This window comes from Nomascus leucogenys, chromosome 11, assembly GCF_006542625.1.
Source record: "Nomascus leucogenys isolate Asia chromosome 11, Asia_NLE_v1, whole genome shotgun sequence".
NCBI lineage: Eukaryota > Metazoa > Chordata > Mammalia > Primates > Hylobatidae > Nomascus > Nomascus leucogenys.
In genome coordinates, this window is record NC_044391.1 from 81,987,938 (window position 1) to 82,010,205 (window position 22,268).

General features: G+C 42.1%; 2 protein-coding genes and 1 pseudogene across 2 annotated transcripts; 2 read left to right on the top strand and 1 right to left on the bottom strand.

Moving 5' to 3' along the window:
* Positions 1-112: 112 nt before the first annotated feature.
* TRIM59 (tripartite motif containing 59) lies at positions 113-15,129 on the bottom strand. Its single transcript, XM_003256377.4, has 3 exons — positions 15,066-15,129; positions 14,078-14,147; positions 113-3,851 (listed from the first exon to the last, which is right to left on the bottom strand). Exon 3 carries the CDS (start codon positions 3,846-3,848, stop codon positions 2,637-2,639), a length of 1,212 nt encoding a protein of 403 aa, XP_003256425.1. The 5' UTR covers positions 3,849-3,851; positions 14,078-14,147; positions 15,066-15,129; the 3' UTR covers positions 113-2,636.
* A 264-nt stretch (positions 15,130-15,393) lies between these two features.
* LOC105740527 lies at positions 15,394-17,501 on the top strand. The gene has a single exon (XM_012510699.2). The coding sequence runs from the start codon at positions 15,485-15,487 to the stop codon at positions 15,848-15,850; it is 366 nt and encodes a 121-aa protein (XP_012366153.1). The 5' UTR covers positions 15,394-15,484; the 3' UTR covers positions 15,851-17,501.
* Positions 17,502-17,741: 240 nt separating this feature from the next.
* On the top strand, positions 17,742-18,739 carry LOC100579439 (annotated as a pseudogene).
* Positions 18,740-22,268: the final 3,529 nt, after the last annotated feature.

A 22,268-nucleotide genomic window follows, 5' to 3' on the forward strand; every position in this document is an offset into this window, starting at 1 on the left:
TGGCCTCAAGTGATCTGCCTGCCTCAGCCTCCCAAAGTGCTGAACTACAGGCATGAGCCACTGTGCCCAGCCTGCAGTACTAAGTCTCAAAGAATTAGAAGTACCTAGAACCCATGTGAAACTCAACTCTCATAGCTGCCACTCCTGAGTTTGGAAGTCTCATTAAGACAGTGCAAATAAAATATCAAAAGGAGTTTATTAAAATACATATTTTGTTATATATAAAACTTAGAAATATTTCAAGATTTATATACGTTAACTTTTGCAATCTTCCTGCTGGTAAAAATACAAAACAGCAGCATAAGAACCAGTTACTCATATATTCAACTATATTCATGCATACTTAACAAAATGAAAAGTTTTCCTAAAAACTAGCAAGATACAAAATAATGTCAAATCTAAAATGACGTATATACTTATGTTTTTAGCTATTCTTACAGATTACAAACCCTTACCAACATTAATCTTGGCCTACTTTAAAGTTGGGTGATGATAGCATGAACTCTGAAAAGAGAATGCGTGGGTTTTCTCACAGCTCTATGGCCTTGGGCAAGTCACTTGTCAGTTCCCTCATCTACAAAAAGTGGGGGTTAAAAATATTCACATCACAGAAATGAGATTAAGTAGCTTAACATAATGGCTAATAAACATTTCATTGCTTATGTGTTTTTGAAACTACAGGGCACTTTTATGGTGTGACTAGTATTTTAAGTAATCAGTGCAGCTTAACATTTTTATCTCTAAATAGCTGAGTATGTGTCTCTCCTTAGCTCTATTATGCCCTTTAAATGTTCTTTGCCCACACAATAGTTAATTGTGCTAGGTGTAAGTCTGATTCTAATAATAAATTGATATAATAGTCATCTTAGTGTTAAGACTTATTCTCAGCAGATAAGTGTTTTAGAACTAGTTCCCTGAAAAAGCTGTATTTATTTATGATAGTTTATGTGCAATCTGTAGGGCCAGGAGCATAGTCTAATCTGACCCAGAATGTCTTTCTGAACTAGCTCTTCTTCGGTGATCCAAGAGCAGCCCCTTTGGGATTTCTGGAAAGCACATCAACCTGCACTTAGGGTTGCATGGGCGGTGGGCCAAGAGTCGTAACACATGCATCATTAACTCCAGTCCCTGTTAAAGGGAACTAAAGGGCTTTGATTTAATAGGCCCTCTTAAGCAAAGCTAATAGATTAAGTTGTTGGGCCAGGCGTGGTGGCTCACGCCTGTAATCCCAGCACTTTGGGAGGCTGACGCAGGTGGATCATGAGGTCAGGAGATCGAGACCATCCTGGCTAACACAGTGAAACCCCGTTTCTACTAAAAATACAGAAAATTAGCTGGGTGTGGTGGCGGGTGCCTGCAGTCCCAGCTACTCGGGAGGCTGAGGCAGGAGAATGGTGTGAACCTGGGAGGCGGAGCTTGCAACGAGCCGAGATCACGCCACTGCACTCCAGCCAGGGCGACAGAGCAAGACTCCGTCTCAAAAAAAAAGATTAAGTTGTTGGTACTTTTGCATTAGCTTAAGGGAATGTGGTAGAAAATTTAAATGAGTTAAGATGAATAAAGTCCACATGATGCCATCAAAACCTGTTGCAGACCAAGTTACCAACATGATTCTGTTCTAGTAAAAATGAGTTTTTAATCCAAGAACTGATTTGACTGACGAGCAGAAAAAACATACAATCTTAAATTTACACAAACTATAGAATACGACAAGTATTAGAAAATGCTGGCCCCCAGGCACAGTGTGGCTAACATCTGTAATCCCAGCACTTTGGGAGGCAGGGTGGGCAGATCTCTTGAGCCCGTAAGTTTGAAACCAACCTAGGCAATATGGCAAAACCTCGTTTCTACAAAAAACATTTTTTAATTAGCCAGGCATGGGGGTGTGTGCCTTGTCCCAGCTACTCCAGAGGCAGAGGCGGGAGGATCAATTGAGCCTGGGTGGTCGAAACTGCAGTGAGTCATGACTAGACAACTACACTCCAGCCTGGGCAACAAGGTGAAACCCAGTCTCAATAATTTCTTTTAAAAAGCCACTGTTCTCTAACAGTTATCCAAAAGCAATAGCTTTATTTGGAGTGAATGGTGATAAACATTTAGGGCTCTTAAATCTATCTAAAACACAGGTATGTTTGATCAAAAGATCTTTAAGCCATGCCTTATCACTTTAAGACTTTGTTGCTTGATTTTGAAACCTTTCTATCATCTTTATTCATCCATTCAAAAGCTTCAAGCCACATCAAAATAAAGGTATATGTACTTTCAGGATTTTGTTATATATATAAAGAACTGTAAAGCCAATTAACTGCAGTATATAATAATGATAAAAGACAATATTGGTACAAGAATGTTTAAATGTCACAGCAACATTATGTCAACCTTCATAAAGCCAATAAAAATGGGATGGTGTATTAATTTTCAAATTGTTACTAGATTCTGTTTCCCAAAGATTTGAGTATTTCAGATATTTCTAACTTTGACATATCATTGCTAACCAAAAGAAGTAACAAATATAAACATTTGTTTATATTAGTTGCAGCGCTAATAAAGCTTAGTTTGCTATTTATCCATGCCACCCCATTTTTCATTTAGCAATGTACAGAATAAGCCCATTTAAACAATTCAGGTTGACGTTTTCAATGGGAAACTATTTTCCATACGAATTCCTTCAACAAATAGAAAATGTGACACAGTGTATTCTTTACCTCATGCAGACTGTTAGATAAACTTTGGTAAACAGATAGAGAGGCTTCAGAAAACCATATTAAAGTGATTTCATTTAAAAAGGTTATGATGTGTTGGTTGAAAAAGAGTATCGACATCAGTATCACTGAAATTAATGTAACTACAACAATGTTTAAAATTTTTAAAAATTCAATTTCCTTTTCATCCTTATCAGGCCAGGAACATGGCATCCTTTTTGGAGAAATTTTCATTTTGGGAATGAGAATGTTCTTAATTTGTCCAATTTCTGTTCTGCTCCATTCTTCTTTCAATATTTTGCTTACTCGAGGATAAATTTCAACAGGTTGAACCTCAGGAAGTGGTCTTTGTTTCAAGATCTGTACATGCTGGCGTACATCATCAACTTTTTCAAGAAATGTAAGTGGAGACTCTTCTTGTAAAGATGTTGTCAGTGTCATTAATTCAAGCTGCTGCTCTCTTATTTTCCTCATTCTTTCAATTTGTGGAGTATATTCTTGATTAATTAGATTACCAACATCACAGAGAGCCGTTAGGAAACTTTTTTTTTTCTGTTCTAATATATCATTAAGCTCCTTAAAATACTGGAGAACAACTTCCTTATCGCCTTGGATCATTTTCTCAGAATGAGATTTTTGTTCTTCCAGCTTTTCAATAAGACAGGTAAGATCTGTCCAGTATGTGTCAGTCAACTGTTCAAGCAGTTTTTGAGGAGTGTCCTTTTCTTTCAAATAGGCACTTTGAAGGTCATCTATAGGATGACCATGATGTTGACCTATGGTAAGGCAATGACCACAAACTAATTTTTTGTCTAATAGACAGTAAACATTTAATGGTTGCCTGTAATGTTCAGGGCAGGTGACAATATCTGGATGGTCTTCTTGCTGGTACTTTTCAATAATAGCTCTTAGTGCAAAATTAACAGGTAAAGATTCAATGCCAGTTGGAGCAATTTCAATAATACTTCTGCAATTAGGGCACTTGAGTGGAATTCGTAAAGGTCTCCATATATAAAAGTTACCAGATGCCTGAAGAATGTTTTCCAAACAATTTCTACAAAATGTATGAGAGCATGGCAGTACACGAGGATCTTCAAAAATACTGTAACATATGGGACAAGTTAACTCTTCCTCAAAATTGTGCATTTCCTGTTAAGAGAAAAATGTATTTTAAGTTTACATAGAGACACCTGTACATATTATTTAACATTCTAGGCATTAACCTCCAAATTGTTACCATACTGCTTGTCATTTAAAAGAGAACAAGGTATTTTTAAAATGAAGCTTTCTGAGTAATTCAATTCCTAGTATATATAGTGAATAATTGATCACAATTAAGAGTTTATTCCTTAGGGACCAAAATCATCCCAAGGCAATTGTCATTAATTTGTAGTAAAATGCTTCAAATTTAAGTTATTTAAATTTGTTGCTATGTGATATGGTTTGGCTGTGTCTCCACCCAAATCTCATCTTGAATTGTGGCTCCCATAATTCCCACATGTTGTGGGAGGGACTTGGCGGTAGATAACTTTAGTCATAGGGGCAGTTCCCCCATACTGTTCTTGTGGTATCACGAGATCTGATGGTTTTGTAAGAGGAAACCCCTTTCGCTTGACTCATTCTCTTTTCTTGTCTGCTGCCATGTGAGACGTGCCTTTAACCTTCTGCCATGATTGTGAGGTCTCTCCAGCCACGTGGAACGGTGAGTCCATTAAACCTCTTTTTCCTTATAAATTACCCAGTCTCAGGTATGTCTTTATCAGCAGTATGAAAACAGACTAATACACTACATAATAAAGACTAAAATTCAAAGTGTTCTGTTAAAGTCTACTTAGTGATTACAACTATTTTGTCCAGCGTTTTAACATTTAAGATGATAAAATCAAAACCAAGCACATATAATGAGTAGACAAGACTATTTCTATTATAACAAGTTAGGCTTAGCAAAAGTATATTCTTTAATATAAAAGGAGGAAACATGTCCCAGTTGGCTCAATAATGGTTTCTAAAGCAAGTTATCAAATTTCTCCACAGTAACTGTTACTACCATAAATTTTTTAGCTTCTCAAATTAGAATACAAGAATGCTTAAACCCCAGGATCAGCATAGTATAATTTTCTAAGGCAATAATTTTAACTTGGAGATTTAGAAGGCAGAAAAATTTTGAATTAATCCTCATAATAAAAATTAGTTTGAAAGATAAGAGTTGACTATGGTAACTGTGAATTATTGCCTTAATTTTTAAGTGAAAAACTAGAGCACTAAATGGTAAAAAACAAAAAGGAGACCATTAATCATCTTTCCTTCATGAAAAAGTCTCTCGATCAGTATTTCTCTGAGACAGAAAAAGAAACACAGCAATTGTTCAGAGACCATCTCTGACACAAGTAACTTGACCTCTTGGCAAGCTACTATTGATATTTCCAGTAACAGAAGCCTGACCATTTTGCACCCTACCACCTCCTACTGTTTTCCTTTATACCTACCCTCAATGCATAAGCCACCATTCTAAAGACTAGCTTACCCCTTGATAGAGAAAAATCAAGTTACACCACTGTTGAAAGTACCTTAGGCAGAACTTAAAAACCCAAGTGCCATGGCCAGGCGCGGTGGCTCACGCCTGTAATCCCAGCACTTTGGGAGGCCGAGGTGGGTGGATCACCTGAAGTCGGGAGTTTGAGACCAGCCTGACCAACATGGAGAAACTCCGTCTCTACTAAAAATACAAAATTAGCCCAGTGTGGTGGCAAATGCCTGTAATCCCAGCTACTTGGGAGGCTGAGACAGGAGAATTGCTTTAACTCAGGAGGCGGAGATTGCAGTGAGCCAAGATTACACCATCACACTCATCTGGGCAACAAGAGCGAAACTCCATCTCAAAAAAAAAAACAAACACCCAAGTGCCATTCACGTAAAATATAAAGGTTACCAAATCACATGCTATAAAACTAACTTTTAAGATTAAAAATCTGTGAAAACAGCAACTAAAAGTAACTGCATTTTTAATAAAATGCAAACTTGGCTCCTTATCTTTACGATCTGTCAAACTCTTACTCTTCCTTCAAGGCTCAACTTGAGGCTGCCTTTTCCCCAGATTAGGTCCCCTGTTATTCTCATTAAACACTGCATTTTTACTTCATAGCACTTTAACAAGATTTTATTTAAAAGAATTTTGTAACTTTTCTGTATACATTAGAATGTAGGCCTCCTATAAGGGCAGGAATTGTGTCTAAATGGTTATGTTCCTGCAATTAGGCACAAATTTTAACACAGCAGGCATTCACTTCTTATTGGTTCAATGAACAAATGCCTTTTCAGAGACCTGTGTTAATACAGATTTTTGTTTTGGGGTTTTTTGGTTTTTGTCTTTTAATAGCAAAATCTCTGCTTAGGAAAAGGTGTAAAAGGAAAATCTATGAGAAAATACTCCATTCAGGCTGGGCGCAGGGGCTCACGCCTGTAATCTCCGCACTTTGGGAGGCCGACGGGGGTGGATCATGAGGTCAGGAGATTGAGACCATCCTGGCTAACATGGTGAAACCCCATCTCTACTAAAAATACAAAAAAAATTAGCCGGACGTGGTGGCGGGCACCTGTAGTCCCAGCCACTTGGGAGGCTGAGGCAGGAGAATGGCGTGAACCCGGGAGGCAGAGCTTGCAGTGAGCCGAGTTCACGCCACTGCACACCAGCCTGGGCGACAGAGTGAGACTCTGTCTCAAAAAAAAAAAAGAAAAAAGAAAACACTCCATTCAGAATGACAATATTCAGATCCCGAATGAGCCAAAGTGTATCACACAGAGACTACGCTTGAACTGTAAAGCACTCCAGTAATCTAAAGTAATTGAGCAACAGTAAAGAAGATGACATTCACTGCAGATAAATTCAAGTGAGTGCATGTTGGCAAGACTTTACAACTTTACCCTACACCTACAGAAAGCTATGAAGTCATACAGAAATCACCCAAGAAAAACAAAGGTGTTTTTCAGAGTATTTCAGTGATGTCAGAATTCACATTGAAGGAATAAACAGAATAACACTTTGTAGGAAATAAAATTTGGGCAGTGGACATACATTTAATCTAGATTTAATATTACTGGAGCTATTCAATTGTTTAAGTAGCAAAACTAGTCCTAAAATAGAATCTAACTTTTCTCTCCAAACCCCTATTCTATGCTTGCAAAAAACGAGGGAACAGCTCTGAGAATGCATTTAGGGGCCCAAAAGCTCAACCTTCTTTAGAATGAGAATATTCACAACATTGTGAAGCATATCCTAAGCTTACATAAAATGGAAGCAGGCCAAAGCAGGTGGATCACTTGAGGCAAGGAGTTTGAGACCAGCCTGGCCAACATGGTGAAACCCTGTATCTACAAAAAATGCAAAAATTAGCCAGGCATGGTGGCGCACACCTGTAATCCCTATAATCCCAGCTACTCAGGAAGCTGAGGGATGAGATGGCGCAACTGCACTCCAGCCTGGGCAACAGAGCAAGACTCTGTCTCAAAAAAAGGGGAAAAAAAAAAAAAAGGAAGCAAAAATCATGGTTGGTCTCAAAGTTACTGCTATCATATGTAAAATTTTTAATAATGCTTTTTAGACAAAAATTTGTGGATAACTTGAAGTTCACAGAAGTCAAAATCTATTCTCAGACTACCCTTTTCTCACTGATTTATTGATTAAAAACTAATTTTAGGCAACAAATTCAAGAGAAACTAGAACTGAAAAATAACTTCATAAGGTCAGGAACTTTCTGACTCTGGTTGCTGCCTGAGAAGTAAACTATATAGGTGGGCCAGGTGCAGTGGCTCACGCCTGTAATTCCAGCACTTTGGGAGGCCGAGGTGGGAAGATCACTTGAAGCCAGGAGTTCAAGACCAACCTGGGCAACACCATGAGACCCCATCTCTATGAAAAATTAAACATTAGTTGGGCACAGTGATACACACCTATAATCCCAGCTACACGGGAAGCTGAGGCAGGAGGATCACTTCACTTGAGCCCAAGAAGTCGAGGCTGCAGTGAGCCACGACTATTCCACTGCACTCCAGCCTAGGCAACAGAGCAAGACCCTGTCTTTTTTTTTTTTTTTTTTTTAGAAAAAAAAAAAGATACAGGTGGCTACCATGCTTACAGCCTAGTTCTTTCAGAAACCAGTATGAAATTTTATGCAGCAGAAATTTTCCACAACCAGTCTAGGCTTCTGAAAGGAAGAAAAAGAACAAAAAATTAACCTATGTATATTTTCTAGGATGAACATCTTGGATGTAGCTATGCTGTATGTAGGTTTCCAAACAGTAAAAACATCAATAACACTAGAAATAATAAGACAATGGAGTAATGCCTTTGATATTCTCAGGGAAAAAAAATGGCTTCTGAAATGGAAATTAAAATTCTATACCTAGAAAAAAAAATCCATTTTTATATAAAGACAGTTGGACAATACAAGATCTCAAAAATGAACAACCTTCTTCCACTCTTTCTAAAGAAGCTACTGCAGGGAGAAAAGAAAAGCAAGAATGTTCACCAGCATAATGGTGAAATAAAGTCCAGGAAAACTGTGAAAGCCTAGGGAAGAGTCACTCTAGAAGAGGAAGAAAGATCCAAAAGACAGATCTTTTTTTTTTTTTTGAAACAGAGTCTCGCTCTGTCGCCCAGGCTGGAGTGCAGTGGCACTATCTCCGCTCACTGCAAGCTCTGCCTCTTGGGTTCATGCCATTCTCCTGCCTCAGCTTCCCCAGTAGCTAGGACTACAGGTGCTCACCACCACGCCCAGCTATTTTTTTTGTATTTTTAGTAGAGATGGGGTTTCACCATGATAGCCAGGATGGTCTCAATCTCCTGACCTCATGATCTGCCCGCCTCGACCTCCCAAAGTGCTGTGATTTCAGGCATGCAGAAGACAGATCTTTAAGTAAATAAATGGAACTGACAGAATTGCTTCATGTATATGAAACATATTGAGAGGTAACTAAATTTAGGGAAAAAACGTGATAGAATCATGAAAAGAGAGGAAATATTAATAATATAGTATATGGCTCAGCTGTCACTGTAACAGTCATAATATTGTAAATATCAAGTACTGATTTTACCAAAGAGTAACAAAATTATATTGAGGGGGAAAATAAGGAAAGGAAACAGTTTAAGAACTAAATCTTTTTTTTTTTTTTTTTTTTTTTTTTTTTTTTTGAGACGGAGTCTCGCTCTGTCGCCCAAGCTGGAGTGCAGTGGCGCGATCTCGGCTCACTGCAAGCTCCGCCTCCCGGGTTCACGCCATTCTCCTGCCTCAGCCTCTCCGAGTAGCTGGGACTACAGGCGCCCGCCACCACGCCCGGCTAATTTTTTTTTTGTATTTTTAGTAGAGACGGGGTTTCACCTGGTCTTGATCTCCTGACCTCGTGATCCGCCCACCTCGGCCTCCCAAAGTGCTGGGATTACAAGCGTGAGCCACCGCGCCCGGCCTTAAGAACTAAATCTTAATGTTTCCTTATAAGAAAGTCAATACATACTTAAAAAATAACCCACAAAAAATAAATATCTAGAAATATAAAAGAAAATACCAAAAGAAATGTTAAAGCGGATAAAAGTGACTGCTTCTAGAGGGCAAGAATCTGTTCTTCATTATAAATCATGGTTTCACTTTTTTTTTTTTTTTTTAAAAAAAAAAAAAAAAGGTTATGTGAGAAAAGGACCCTGGCTAGCAACAGTGGACTTATTACGTAGGTGAAACCTCACTGGGAGCAGTCCTCAGAGAGAATAGACAGAAAATGTTTCTTTCAGACCTTTGGAGACCTCAGACTCTCAGTTAACCTTTCCTAGATCCAGACAAGGGGGCAGACTTCAGAGAAAGCCTGGCTGCATCAGGGCAGATTCTCTACCGATGCAAATCTCCCCAAGACAGCTTTGCAGCTATGTTTGCATTTCCAGCCCTTCTGAATAGCCATTTTGAAATATATCAAGGAAATATATTTTGGGGTAAAATATACTGATTTCCTTCATACAGCTATAAAACACGGTTTCACTTTTAACTATTAAGCAATTAAAAATATAATACAATTTTAAAGAAATAAGGATAATCCTACAAGTATCCACACAGACAAGAAGGATGAAAAAAGGAAAACAAAACCAAAGGTCTCAGAATTCTCCTCTGGGAGACTGGAATTTCCAAAATTGGAATGGCCACAATAATTATCTCCCACATGAGCTGTCCTGTAATGTGACTTTGCTGCTACTCCCTGCGCATGAAGAGATGAAATCTATTCTCCCCCTATTAGAATATGTGTGGGCCATGTGATTGCTCTGACCAACAGGATACAGTATAAGTGATGTGGTGAGTTCTAGGTATAGCCCTTAACTAGTTTGGCAGGTTGCGGCCTCGGAGCCACAAACTGCTATGTAAGAAGTCCAGGCTACTTTGCTGAAGAGACAGGCCAAATAGAAGGGCAAGGAGCTGCCAGACACATGAGTGAAAAAGACATCTTGAATATCTGGCCAGCCAAGCTTTCAGATGTTTGTTACACAGCAGGAAATAACCAGAACATCACCAGCAACAAGGAATGCTAGACCACAATGTAGCAATGTCCACAAAGTCTAGAAGGAAAGGGATATGAGCTGAGAATTCTGTACACAGCCAAGACATAATTTATTCATGTGAAACAACAGAAATACTCTTCAGTAAAATCTACAGAGCTAAAAAAAAAATTACATGGGCAGAGCTGACACCATACACTTTACTTACCAAACCAAAAGGAATATAAAATAATTCAACTTAAAAAAAGAGGAAAAAAAAAGAGGAAAAGTGGAAAAAAAAGAATAAAAATTGGCCTGGCGTGATGGCTCATACCTGTAATCCCAGCACTGTGGAAGGCCAAGGTGGAAGGATCACTTGAGCCCAGCAATTCGAGACCAGCCCTGGCAACACAGTGAAACCCCATCTCTACAAAAAATAAAAAAACTTAGCCAAGTATGGTGGCGCATACCTATTAGTCCTAGCTACTCAGGAGGCTGAGGAGGGAGGATTGCTTGAGCCTGGGAGGTCCAGGCTGCAGTAAGCCATAAGCCATGGTCGTTCCACTGCATTCCAGCCTAGACTACAGAGCCACACTTTGTCTCAAAAAAAAAAAAAAGAATAAAGATAAATGGAAGATGATAATGAACTAGAAAACTTAAATTGCTAGAACTGGCTGGGCACTGTGGCTCACACCTGTAATCCCAGTACTTTGGGAGGCCGAGGCAGGCAGACCACCTGAAGTCAGCAGTTCGAGACCAGCCTGGCCAACATGACAAAACCCCGTCTCTACTAAAAATACAAAAATTAGCTGGGCAGGGTGACAGGCACCTATAATCCCAGCTACTCGGGAGGCTGAGGCAGGAGAATCGCTTAAACCTGGGAGGCAGAGGTCGCAGTGAGCTGAGATCATGCCATTACACTCCAGTCTGGGTGACAGAGCAAGACTGTGTCTCAAAAAAAAAAAAAAAAAAAAAAAATTGCTAGAACTGATAAACCCAGTTTTTGAGACTGAGTCTTGCTCTGTCACCAGGGCTGGAATGCAGTGGTGTGACCATGGCTCACTGCAGCCTCAACTTCCCAGGCTCAAACAATCCTTCCAGCTCAGCCTCCCAAGTAGCTGATAGGTGCGTGTTAACACACATGCCTAATGTTTTTATGCTTTGTAGAGATAGGGTCTCACTATATTGCCCAGGCTGGTCTCAAACTCCTAGCCTCATGAGATCCTCCCCCCGTCAGCCTCCCAAAGTGCCAGGATTACAGCTGTGAGCCACCATGACCAGTCTAAGAGTTGGTTCTTTAAGTAAATAAACAAGCCATTAGCTATCTGTGATAGGCAGCCTCTAAAATGGCCCCCAATGACCTACACTTCCTCGATACTCTTGAAATCTCCTCTCCCTTGAGTGTGGATTAGGTCCTACTCAACTGTTCCAGAATACAAATATGAAAAGTTTGCTAAATGTTTTGAAGACAGTATAACATGATTCCAAAACCTGAGACAATACAAACTAAAAATGGACTAATTTCAAAAATGGACACTGATGTAAAATTCTAAATACAATGTTAGCAAAAACAAATACAGGAGTACATTAAAAAAAACACTGTACTATGACTAAATAAGGTTCTTTCCAGAAATACAAAGTTAATAACGAAAAATCTATTAATATAATTCAGTCAATTAGTAATTAGTTCAATGGAAAAAAATTTACATTCACATTATACGTGAAAAAAGCATATAATATATACAATATCAAAACCAATAAGCAGTCCTCAAAGACAGAAAGTAGAATGGTAGTTGCCAGGGCTTGAGAGCAGGGAAGATGTAGAGTTATCGTTTAATGCAGGGGTCCCCAACCCTTCCTACCCACCCTGCACCCCCACCATGGCGGCAGGCAAGCCCACCTGAGCTCTGCCTCCTGCCAGATCAGTGTCAGCATTAGATTCTCATAAGAGCGTGAACCCTACTGTGAACTGCACACATGAGGGATCTATGTTGTGGCTCATTGTGAGAATCTAACTAATGCCTGATGACGTGCGGCAGAACAGTTTTATCCCAAAACCATGCACCACCCACCCCCACCCGTCCATGGAAAAATTGTCTTCCACAAGACGGGTCCCTGGTGCCAAAAAGGTTGAGGACTGCTGGTTTAATGGGTACACAGTTTCAGTTTGGGAAGATGAAAAAGTTACGGAGATAGTTGATGGTGATAATTACAAAACAATTTGAATGTATTTAATACCACCAAACTGCATACTTAAAAAAATTAAAATGGTAAATTTTATGTTTAGTATATTTTACACAATAAAAAAAAACTTTAAAAAATTTTCAAGTGTCTTGCCTATTATCCGGTCTTTCTTTTGCTAAATGAATTTGAATCAATTTATACTACTGTATGTTTTTAAAAAGCAAAAAAGTAAAATAATACATGTAAAATGTATTTTCCTCTAGTGAGTACTAAGCTCATGTAAAAACCAGTAGTTCAAGATTTCCTGCTTCTCTTTTAAAAGTAACCGAGAAATATGAATATGAAAAAATGAATCTTCTCAGAAAGAAACCTGAGGCTAAATCACTCTACTTACAAATTATTTCACTAATGTCTTGTGTGTTTAAGTGTCAAAACAAATACATTCCTGAATTTCCAAACTTTGTATTAAGTCTTTCTCCAGAGGGCCAATTCACTAGGGAGCCTCCCTGATGTCTAACTGGCATATTAGGTAATAGACTATAATAGACGATTAAATAGCACCAAAAATATCATTACGCATTCTCCTGTGTAAACCAGTTTTTAAGTTTTAATTCACTAATGCTTTCCTGCCTTTCAACTCTAAATATCAACAGTTGTAAAATGTTAATTACATTTCACAACTTCTGAAAGGAAAATACATTTACTACGTTATAGAATTCGATGACTTGCCCCAAGACTTCTAGTGAGTCAGCTTTAAGTATGGGAAAATTCAAGTGGTGCCACCACCCAAATTGGGGCTCACATCTTTGTGGCGCTAACTGATAAAGAAGAAATACATTTCATGCAATTCAAGACTTAAGAAATAATTACAACTGCACCATTTATATACATATATGATTTTTTTTAACATTGTTGCAGAAAGTCTGAGAAAAAAGATTTTTAAAAATAATTCTGTCACATATAAATACAGAAAAATAATGAGAGATCACCTTAACTTTTTCAAATTAAGAAATCCTATGGTGAGCTGATTTTAACTCTCTTTGTCCATCTGTACTATTTTCTTTCATTTTGATATCAACCTGTTTCCCTAAACTAAAAAATAAAAATAAAAACTAAAAACAAAACAAAAAAAGACTTAATTCAATTTAACCAGGAATTGACTTGAGAAATTAAGGCTTTAATTGCTTTTGTTATACTTTTCAAAGTAAAAATATATCTGGTGGGAAATATTCATCAACGTGTTTGGTGAAAGGCAATGTCAAAACTAACATTACCTAAAATCAAAATTTCACCTTGCCAGATTAAATAGCCACTTACTCATTTAAAAAGACCAATATATGAACGCACAGTGAAAAAGTATCCAGGTAACTTAATTTGCAGTTTTGTGTAGTTCTGCAGATCTGTATGTATAAAATAACAACTTTGCATGTGTTTTGAGATGTACACATTCTTGTAAAATTTCTAGAAGGATGTACAAAAAAGTGACTACCTTTAAGGTATAGATCAGAGAAGGGAGTTGTTTACTTTTCACTTTATGCTCCGCTCCTTCGATAAGATGGTTGGAATTTCATACACCACCAACACAATGTTTTTTCAAAAGACTTGTAAATTTCACTTTATAGTTTAAAATCATACACTCTGTAAAAACTTGTTTTTCATATTTAATTTCCCAGAACTTACCTACTTCGTCAATCTCGTGGTTTGGGGACTGAATACACTCTTCTCCAACTCCTCCAGAATCTTTTATTCTTATTCTAAAATTAAAATAATGTTATCTTTAATGTTTTCAATTTATTGTCTCATGTCATAAAAATGGTTGTTAGTTCACTGTCTTTGATGTTTATCTTCACGATGCTTCACTGTGTTTTCAGAAAAGTCACAAACACCAACACAGCTGCTGGAGCTGCAGTAGAGGTATGACTTGTTCCTTGAAAATCCTAACTGACCAAACAGACTGCCACAAAGGACCTCTTTTCACAACGTCAAGTAGCTTATGAGCTCTCGACAATATTACCCAACAATGGTGATGGCAGAAAAAACATTCACGGTCATTTTAGAGTGCTTAAAATTAACTACAAGACAAAAGCATCCACGGAAGTAAATTACTTTGCCAGCTCTAAATTATAACTGATTTAGTATAGTTTGCTCATCTCTCTGTTCTGCCATGTCAATGCTGTGGGACCTGGGTCAGTATTACCAAATACCTCTCAAAAGTGAGGCTTCACATCTGTAAAATGGGTAACTGCACCTACCTCACTTAAGTCCTGCGAGCACCCCCCACAAAGGGGCTCAAAATGGCAGTACTCTTCCCTTCCCCTTCTCAAAGCTCCTCTCTCCCAGGCCTCCCTCCTAACGCGCCTCCGCCTCGGCACCCGCCCGTCCCCAACCCCGCGGGGCTGACCGACTCGGCGGCGTCCGCTCAGCTCACCCTCGCCACCACAGAGGGCCTCCTCCCTCACAGGAACGCAGCTCCACAGTGGAGGGACGGGAAAGTGGCTTCCCAAACTCCAGTGTGGGACAAGAGGGAATGAGTGCAGGTCCCAAGCCACTCCCTCCATCGTCACGCCCCCAGGACTCACCGCCAAACACACTGGGCACACCAGCCTGTGCTACAGGAAAAGAAAAAAGACTCAGAACCACCTTCTCGCATCCGTAAAGGTCCTTAGACTCACCGCGGGGAGGAGGCGGACCAGGCAACTCCACAGCGCCGAAACACAGCGCCACGGGCTCCAGGCGGATGCTGAGAGCCGCCCCGAGTCCCCGCCCTCCTCCGCCCCGAAGGGCTTCAGGTGCCCAGACCGGGCGGGGCCTCGCGGAGCCTCGCGGCGCAGGCGCAGTCTGCAGGCAACATTCAACTGCAAGGCATTGGCCAATGGGAACTATTGCTGGGCTCGTTCGAAAATAAACGGCAGACGGCGCGGCCCGAAGCAGGTGGCTGGGGTCAGTTCAAGGCTGGCGCCCAGCTTTCCGCGCCTGCGTGCTAGGCACAGGCCCCCTCTCGGAAGCTTGGCCTCGCAGTAGAGGCTCTCTATCCTGTGGGGGGCTTCGGCCAGTGGGCTTCGTGAGCTGGGGTCCCGCCTGAGGAATCCGGATGGCATCGGTGGTCTGGGGGAGAGGCGGGGCCTGGCGCGGGACAAGGCGAAGCGCCGGCGGCCGACGGCTTCTGAGGAATTTCACTTGGAGCCACACGGGGCGGGGCCTGCTGCTAGGCTGTGGAGCGCAGTGTCTTCCATCGTTGCCTCACAGACCCGCTGCTCCCGGAAGTCGCCACGCATCCTCAGGGCACACCCACACCTGTCGCCTGCGCCCTTCGCCGCTCAGCTGTTTGCTTTTGTTTACGCATTCCGGAGACCTGACCCACCGGAGCACTGGGCTTTGGAGCGCTCTTTGTATTCAACTCCGAGAGCGAGTGGGAAACCCGGGACTGGGTTGGGTGGATCCCTGCGTCTCTCCCTAGCCTTCGTCCTCTTCTCCCATTTTTCCACTTTATGAAAGTATTGCCTAGAGATGAGGGCTGTCCAACTCAACACTTCCAACCTCAAGTTCCTACTTCATCTCTAACTCCCTAGAGTTAGAAAACAACGTACAGCTCAGAGGTCCCTTTCCCTTTTTTTCTTGAGAAACTTTATTCAGCTTTATCTCAAGACATCACCGCTTCCCTCTCTTGTCAACCTTAAATAGTGAGGTTCTGGAAATACGATTAAGGATAGAGTTTATTCCAGCGTAAGGCTTGAGGGTAGCCACCCAGGAGACACCAGCTCCAAATGGGGTCAGCATTCCAAAGTGAAGAAGTTAAGGTTTCACTTAGGTGGTCAGAGACAAATTTTAACAGGATTTCATTTCCCGTTAAGAGACCAGTGCATACTTACAGCTGTTTGGTAGGTTACAGATTGCTACATTCCAAGAAAGGGTACTTTGTTACTCCATGAGGAGGGGTAGTGATCTCAGGGGGTTGTATCTCTGGTATGGTTTGGTCCTCCTATTTTAATTATTTATAGAAACAAAAGGCAGACGTTGCAGATGCCTGCTGCTTGACTCAGGCTGTAGCCACATTCCTCTCAAGGCTCAGAATAAAGTTCCAACAGCTTTAAGTTTGAATTATTTAACTTCAAATAACTATACTTAGGTCATTTTGTTTACTAATGTGCTAAATAAAGATGTGGGCTCTAGGCCGGGTGCAGTGGCTCAGGCCTGTAATCCCAGCACTTTCGGGAGGCCAAAGCAGGTGGATCACCTGTGGTCAGGAGTTCGAGACCAGCCTGGCCAACATGGTGAAACCCCGTCTCTACTAAAAATACAAAAATTAGCTGGGCGTGGTGACAGGCACCTGTAATCCCAGCTAGTCGGGAGGCTGGGGCAGGAGAATCGCTTGAACCCGGGAGGCAGAGGTTGCAGTGAGCCAAAATGGCACCACTGCATTCCAGAAAAAAAAAAAAAAAAAAAAAAACCTATGGGCTCTATATACTGCACATTGCAGTACATCCAGGTCCTAGGCTTTTATTCAGTAAATTACAGAAAAGATTAAAGATATAAAGCAGAAAGTAAGGCAATATTAGGCCTTAGTCCATCTCAGCTTCACCAATTCAGCTCCTAAAAAGGTTGCTTATGAAGTGTGAATTGTAGTGGTAGCTACTGTTTCATGGTGGTAAATATTCGTTTTGACTTTATGTACATTTTCTATTAAACATTGGAGTCATCCTGATAGACATCTTTGTAACTTCCTGTCAAAACAACATGTGGGACAGGCCTAGTGGCTCATGTGTGTAATTCCAGCACTTTGGGAGGCCAAAGTGGAAGAACTGCTTGAGCTCGGGAATTTGGGAGCAGTCTGGGCCACAAAGTGAGAACCCATCTCTACAAAAAATAAAATAATTAGCCGGAGTGGTGGCTCACACCTGTAGTCCCAGCTACTTGGGAGACTGAGGCAGGAAGATTGCTTGAGCCCAGGAAATCAGGGCCACAGTGAGTTATGATCACACCACTGCACTCCAGCCTGGGCAGCTGAGTGAGACCCTGTCTCAAAAACGAACAAAAAAACCCAACATATTATGAATTATCTTTCCATAGCAGTAAATGCACTATATTTCTATTAAATTATTGTCTTTTAAAAAAAGTGTAATTGCTTCTGGAATTGAATTAATATGGCTGAAAATGTTTTTGAGCTATAATTTTTTTCACCTGTTTTCCCCTCTGTGCTTTCTTACCCCAAAACAGTTATGTATGTAGCAAGAAAACAGAAGAACCTCACACTAGACTTACTGGCTGTTGTTTCCCAAAAAGCCTGAGCCCATGGAGAAAAATAGTATTTGAGAGATCCCGCCTGCTCAGGCGCGGGCGGCGGCGCGGCCATGAAGTTGAAGCTGAAGAACGTGTTTCTCGCCTACTTCCTGGTGTCGATCGCCGGCCTCCTCTACGTGCTGGCCAGCCATGTGACTGCCTTCCTCCCCTGCGGGCAGCAGCCAAGCAGCTATAGCAGAAGGATCTGAGGATTTCCCAGCTGCAAGCGGAACTCCGACGGCCACCCCCTGCCCCTGCCCAGCCCCCTGAACCTGAGGCCCTGCCTACTATCTATGTTGTTACCCCCACCTATGCCAGGCTGGTACAGAAGGCAGAGCTGGTACGGCTGTCCCAGACACTGAGCCTGGTGCCCCGGCTGCATTGGCTGCTGGTGGAGGATGCTGAAGGTCCCACCCCGCTGGTCTCAGGGCTGCTGGCTGTCTCTGGCCTCCTCTTCACACACCTGGTGGTCCTCATGCCCAAAGCCCAGCAGCTTCGGGACGGCAAGCCTGGCTGGGTTCATCCCCGTGGTGTCAAGCGGCGGAACAAGGCCCTGGACTGGCTCTGGGGCAGAGGGGGTGCTGTGGGTGGGGAGAAGGACCCACCACCACCAGGGACCCAAGGAGTCGTGTACTTGGCTGACAGTGACAACACCTACAGCCAGGAGCTGTTTGAGGAGATGCGCTGGACCTATGGTGTCTCAGTGTGGCCTGTGGGGCTGGTGGGTGGCCTGCGATTTGAGGGCCCTCAGGTACAGGATGGCTGGGTAGTGGGCTTCCACAAAGTATGGGAGCCCAACAGGCCCTTCCCTGTGGATATGGCCGGATTTGCCGTGGCCCTGCCCTTGCTATTAGCTAAGCCCAATGCCCAGTTTGATTCCACTGCTCCCCGGAGCCACCTGGAGAGCAGTCTTCTAAGCCACCTTGTGGATCCCAAGGACCTGGAGCCACAGGCTGCCAACTGCACTCGGGTACTGATGTCGCTTACACCAACAGAGAAGCCCAAGATGAAGCAGGAGGAGCAGCTGCAACGGCAGGGCCGGGGCTCAGACCCAGCAATTGAGGTGTGATGGCGGCCCCAACCCAACTACCACCTCATTTCTGTCATAGACCTTGTGGGACTGGGCCCCAGGCCTGCCCAGGATGTGGTTTTCCAAGTCCTGACCCCTTGAAGCCAGAAGTGGCCCCTCTGCTCCTCCAGGCCCAGGGCATGGTCCTGCTGCTTCACCTCTCCCCCAGCCTGCCATGTGGCACTGCCCACAGGCTGGGGACAAGCAGCCCTTGTATTGAGCCAGGTTGGCCCTGTCTAGGGTGGAACAGAAGGACAGACGGACCCAGGAGGGAGGGCAGCTGAGTAACTGGGTAACTTATTGGGGCTGGACATGCACTGGGGGGCTGGAGGAACTGGGCTGGACCCTCCCCACCTGAGCATGCTGACCCCCTTCCTACCTCCAGAATAAAGAATCTCAACCTGAAGAAAAAAAAAATATTTGAAGGAAGAGGCCAAATGCTTGAGAGAAGCAGAAAGAATTGTTTGCCCCAAAATAGAGATGACTCAGGTCCTAGTGGGGGAAAACTATGACACCAAAAGGGAAGGGTTATATCGGTGCCTCCAGGGAGTCTGCTTTAGAGGCCCATGGGTTCCCAACCCTGCCAAAGATTCAAGATTTCTGTAGCCCAGCAATAATTTGGGGGTTGAGGAGGCTGGGATGGTGTGGAGAACCACAGGAGCCTACAAAAACAATGGTGGCCTCAGTGGTGGCAGACAACTTGGCATACTTGGTTTTGTGGACTGTGATTAACATACTCTACAAAAGATAATGTTTTTCTGGGAAGGTGGGACAAGAGAACTAATACTCAAATGCAGGAGTACATGCTTCAAATCCATAAGCCTAAAACTCAGGTGGTAAGTTGCTCAGCCACCCAAAAAACAGGTGGGGAAGAGGACAGTTGAGTTGAGCTGCTTGGGGGTCTCTCTCTCTTTTTTTTTTTTTTTTTTTTTGAAGATAGAGTCTTGCTCTGTCGCCCAGGCTGGAGTGCAGTGGCGCGATCTCGGCTCACTACAACTTCCACCTCCCAGGTTCAAGCGATTCTCCTGCCTCAGCTTCCCAAGTAGCTGGGATTACAGGCATGTACCACTATGTCCAACTAATTTTTGTATTTTTAGTAGAGATGGGGTTTCACCATGTTGGCAAGACTGGTCTTGAACTCCTAACCTCAAGTGATCCACCCACCTTGGCCTCCCAAAGTGCTGGGTTTATAGGCTTGAGCCACCGCACCCGGCCTTACTTCCAGTAATCTTTTGATAGAATATTGGAAAGAGATAAAAGATGATAAACATTTGCAGTTATTACCAGGTGTAGAAGAGGAGGCAATATAACATTAATTTTATGACAACCAGGCCAAGTGCGGTGGCTTATGCCTGTAATCCCAGCACTTTGGGAAACAGAGGCAGGCGGATCAGTTGAGTTCAGGAGTTTGAGACCAGCCATGGGCAACATGGTGAGACCCCATCTCTACAAAGAATTTTTTTTTTTTAATTATGACAACCTTTTGGTGCTCAGGTCAGACTTTTTGCTTCTAGGCATCTTCTGTCTCAGTTGCTAAAACAGGAGGCATCAGTAACAGAGAAGTGCCCTATAGGCAAGCTAAAACACTTTGATTAGGGGTATTAATAGCTACAGAGTTTAAATACTCCACTCTTGTCTCCCATCACATTAGCCTCAGCAGAATTCTTTTTTTTTGAGACAGAGTCTCGCTGTCGCCCAGGCTGGAGTGCAATAGTGCAATCTTGGCTCACTGCAGGCTCCGCCCCCCGGGGTTCACGGCAGTCTCCTGCCTCAGCCTCCCGAGTAGCTGGGACTACAGGTGCCCGCCACCTCGCCTGGCTAATTTTTTGTATTTTTAGTAGAGACGGGGTTTCACTGTGTTAGCTAGGACGGTCTCGATCTCCTGACCTCGTGATCCACCCGCCTCGGCCTCCCAAAGTGCTGGGATTACAGGCGTGAGCCACCGCGCCCGGCCAGCCTCAGCAGAATTCTAATAAAGAGAACGTGATTTTCCGAAGTTAGAAAGCTCCTGTGTTTCATTTCTAGGACTTCACAGAAAATGCACAGCTCTCATCTGGAGCCTGGAGTGCAAAGAAAACAAAAAAACAGCAGCAGCTGGCACCATAATTATAGTGGCAATCAATCTGTGACAATGAGCTAGGAGAATCTATCTGACAGTTCACAGAAGGTCATTTTATCTGGAAAAAAGCACACAGCTATATGACGCAGTGGAGTTTATAGACTCAGAGACCTGGAGTTTGGGGGGATTTTTGAGGCAATGTAGAACCTCATTTTTAGAGGAGAGAAACCTATCAACCATGTTGGTGTTGCTTTCAGCTGAGCTTGAGCTCGTTTGCATATTACTACCTAAAAATATATAAACTACACAATTTTAAAAACTAGAACATAAACAGACTTTGTTTTCACACAGCCCTTTTCAGCTATATCTCTGAATGCACCTTGGAAGACTCCAAAGATGTGTCTGTCCTGTAGCAGTTTACCTTGTAACTAGTTTTCCTTTTCTTTATTATCATAGAGTCTTTTTTATTTCAAATGCCACTAACTTTTTTGCCACCAGCTTTTTTAAGTACTCAGTTTTATGGGTGGCTGTAACCTTAAGTAAATTTGGGGATCTCTTTATGTAGGCACTTAATATCCAATTTTCTAGACTATTTTGTAATGGTTATGCATGCATCTATTTTTTAAAAATGATCCAAACATTTTGAATTTCAAGAATTTTTTCTGATAAATGATTCATAGAATTTTTATTTTGATACAGCCTTGTGTGATTCTCTAGTCCATTTCTTCAAACCAATATCTGTTAGTTGCCTTCTGAAATACACAGCATTACAGAGGCAAAGAATACAGCTCCTGTACTGAAGTTGCTTATCTAAGTGAGCTAACATACAGATCTAGTTAAATGACAATATCAGATAAACTACAGATTAAAGTGTACCTCCAACTGGGACAAGCAGCCCAGGCCGTATGCCACTGAGTTTCTGAGATTTCTGGTGACTGATGACCAGAAGTTGGAGCTGTACCTGGATGATCTTCACCTGTTCTGAGATCCATAGAGGGATTTCCAGAATAGATACAAATCACACCAGCTGCCCACCTCACAATTAGGCCCCCATTCATCATGTCTGTGCTATCTCACCTTTTCAGATGATAATCTCTGTCTCCTGTAATTCAGAATGGTTGGATTTGGGGCAGCAAGACAAGTCTGGGATTGGGTAATATCTTCCTAATGCTGGTTGGCATTATAGCTGAAAAGCCAAGAAACATGTATCTTTGAAGTTTTCAAGATTTGAGAGAATAAAACACCCCCATAATTTAAATCCTCTACTGAGACACTGCCCTGTTGTCTTTTAAAGGAGAAACACTAGGACTTTTCTAGTTACAAAAACCCTCTTACAGTATATACATGTCACTCTGTATGTTCAGAATGGCAAATCCCAAATATTTGTGTGCGCTAAGGACTTGAAATAGTTCATGTGGATGATTACTTACACTGTTAACCCTTGAAGAACACAGGTTTGAACTGTGAGGG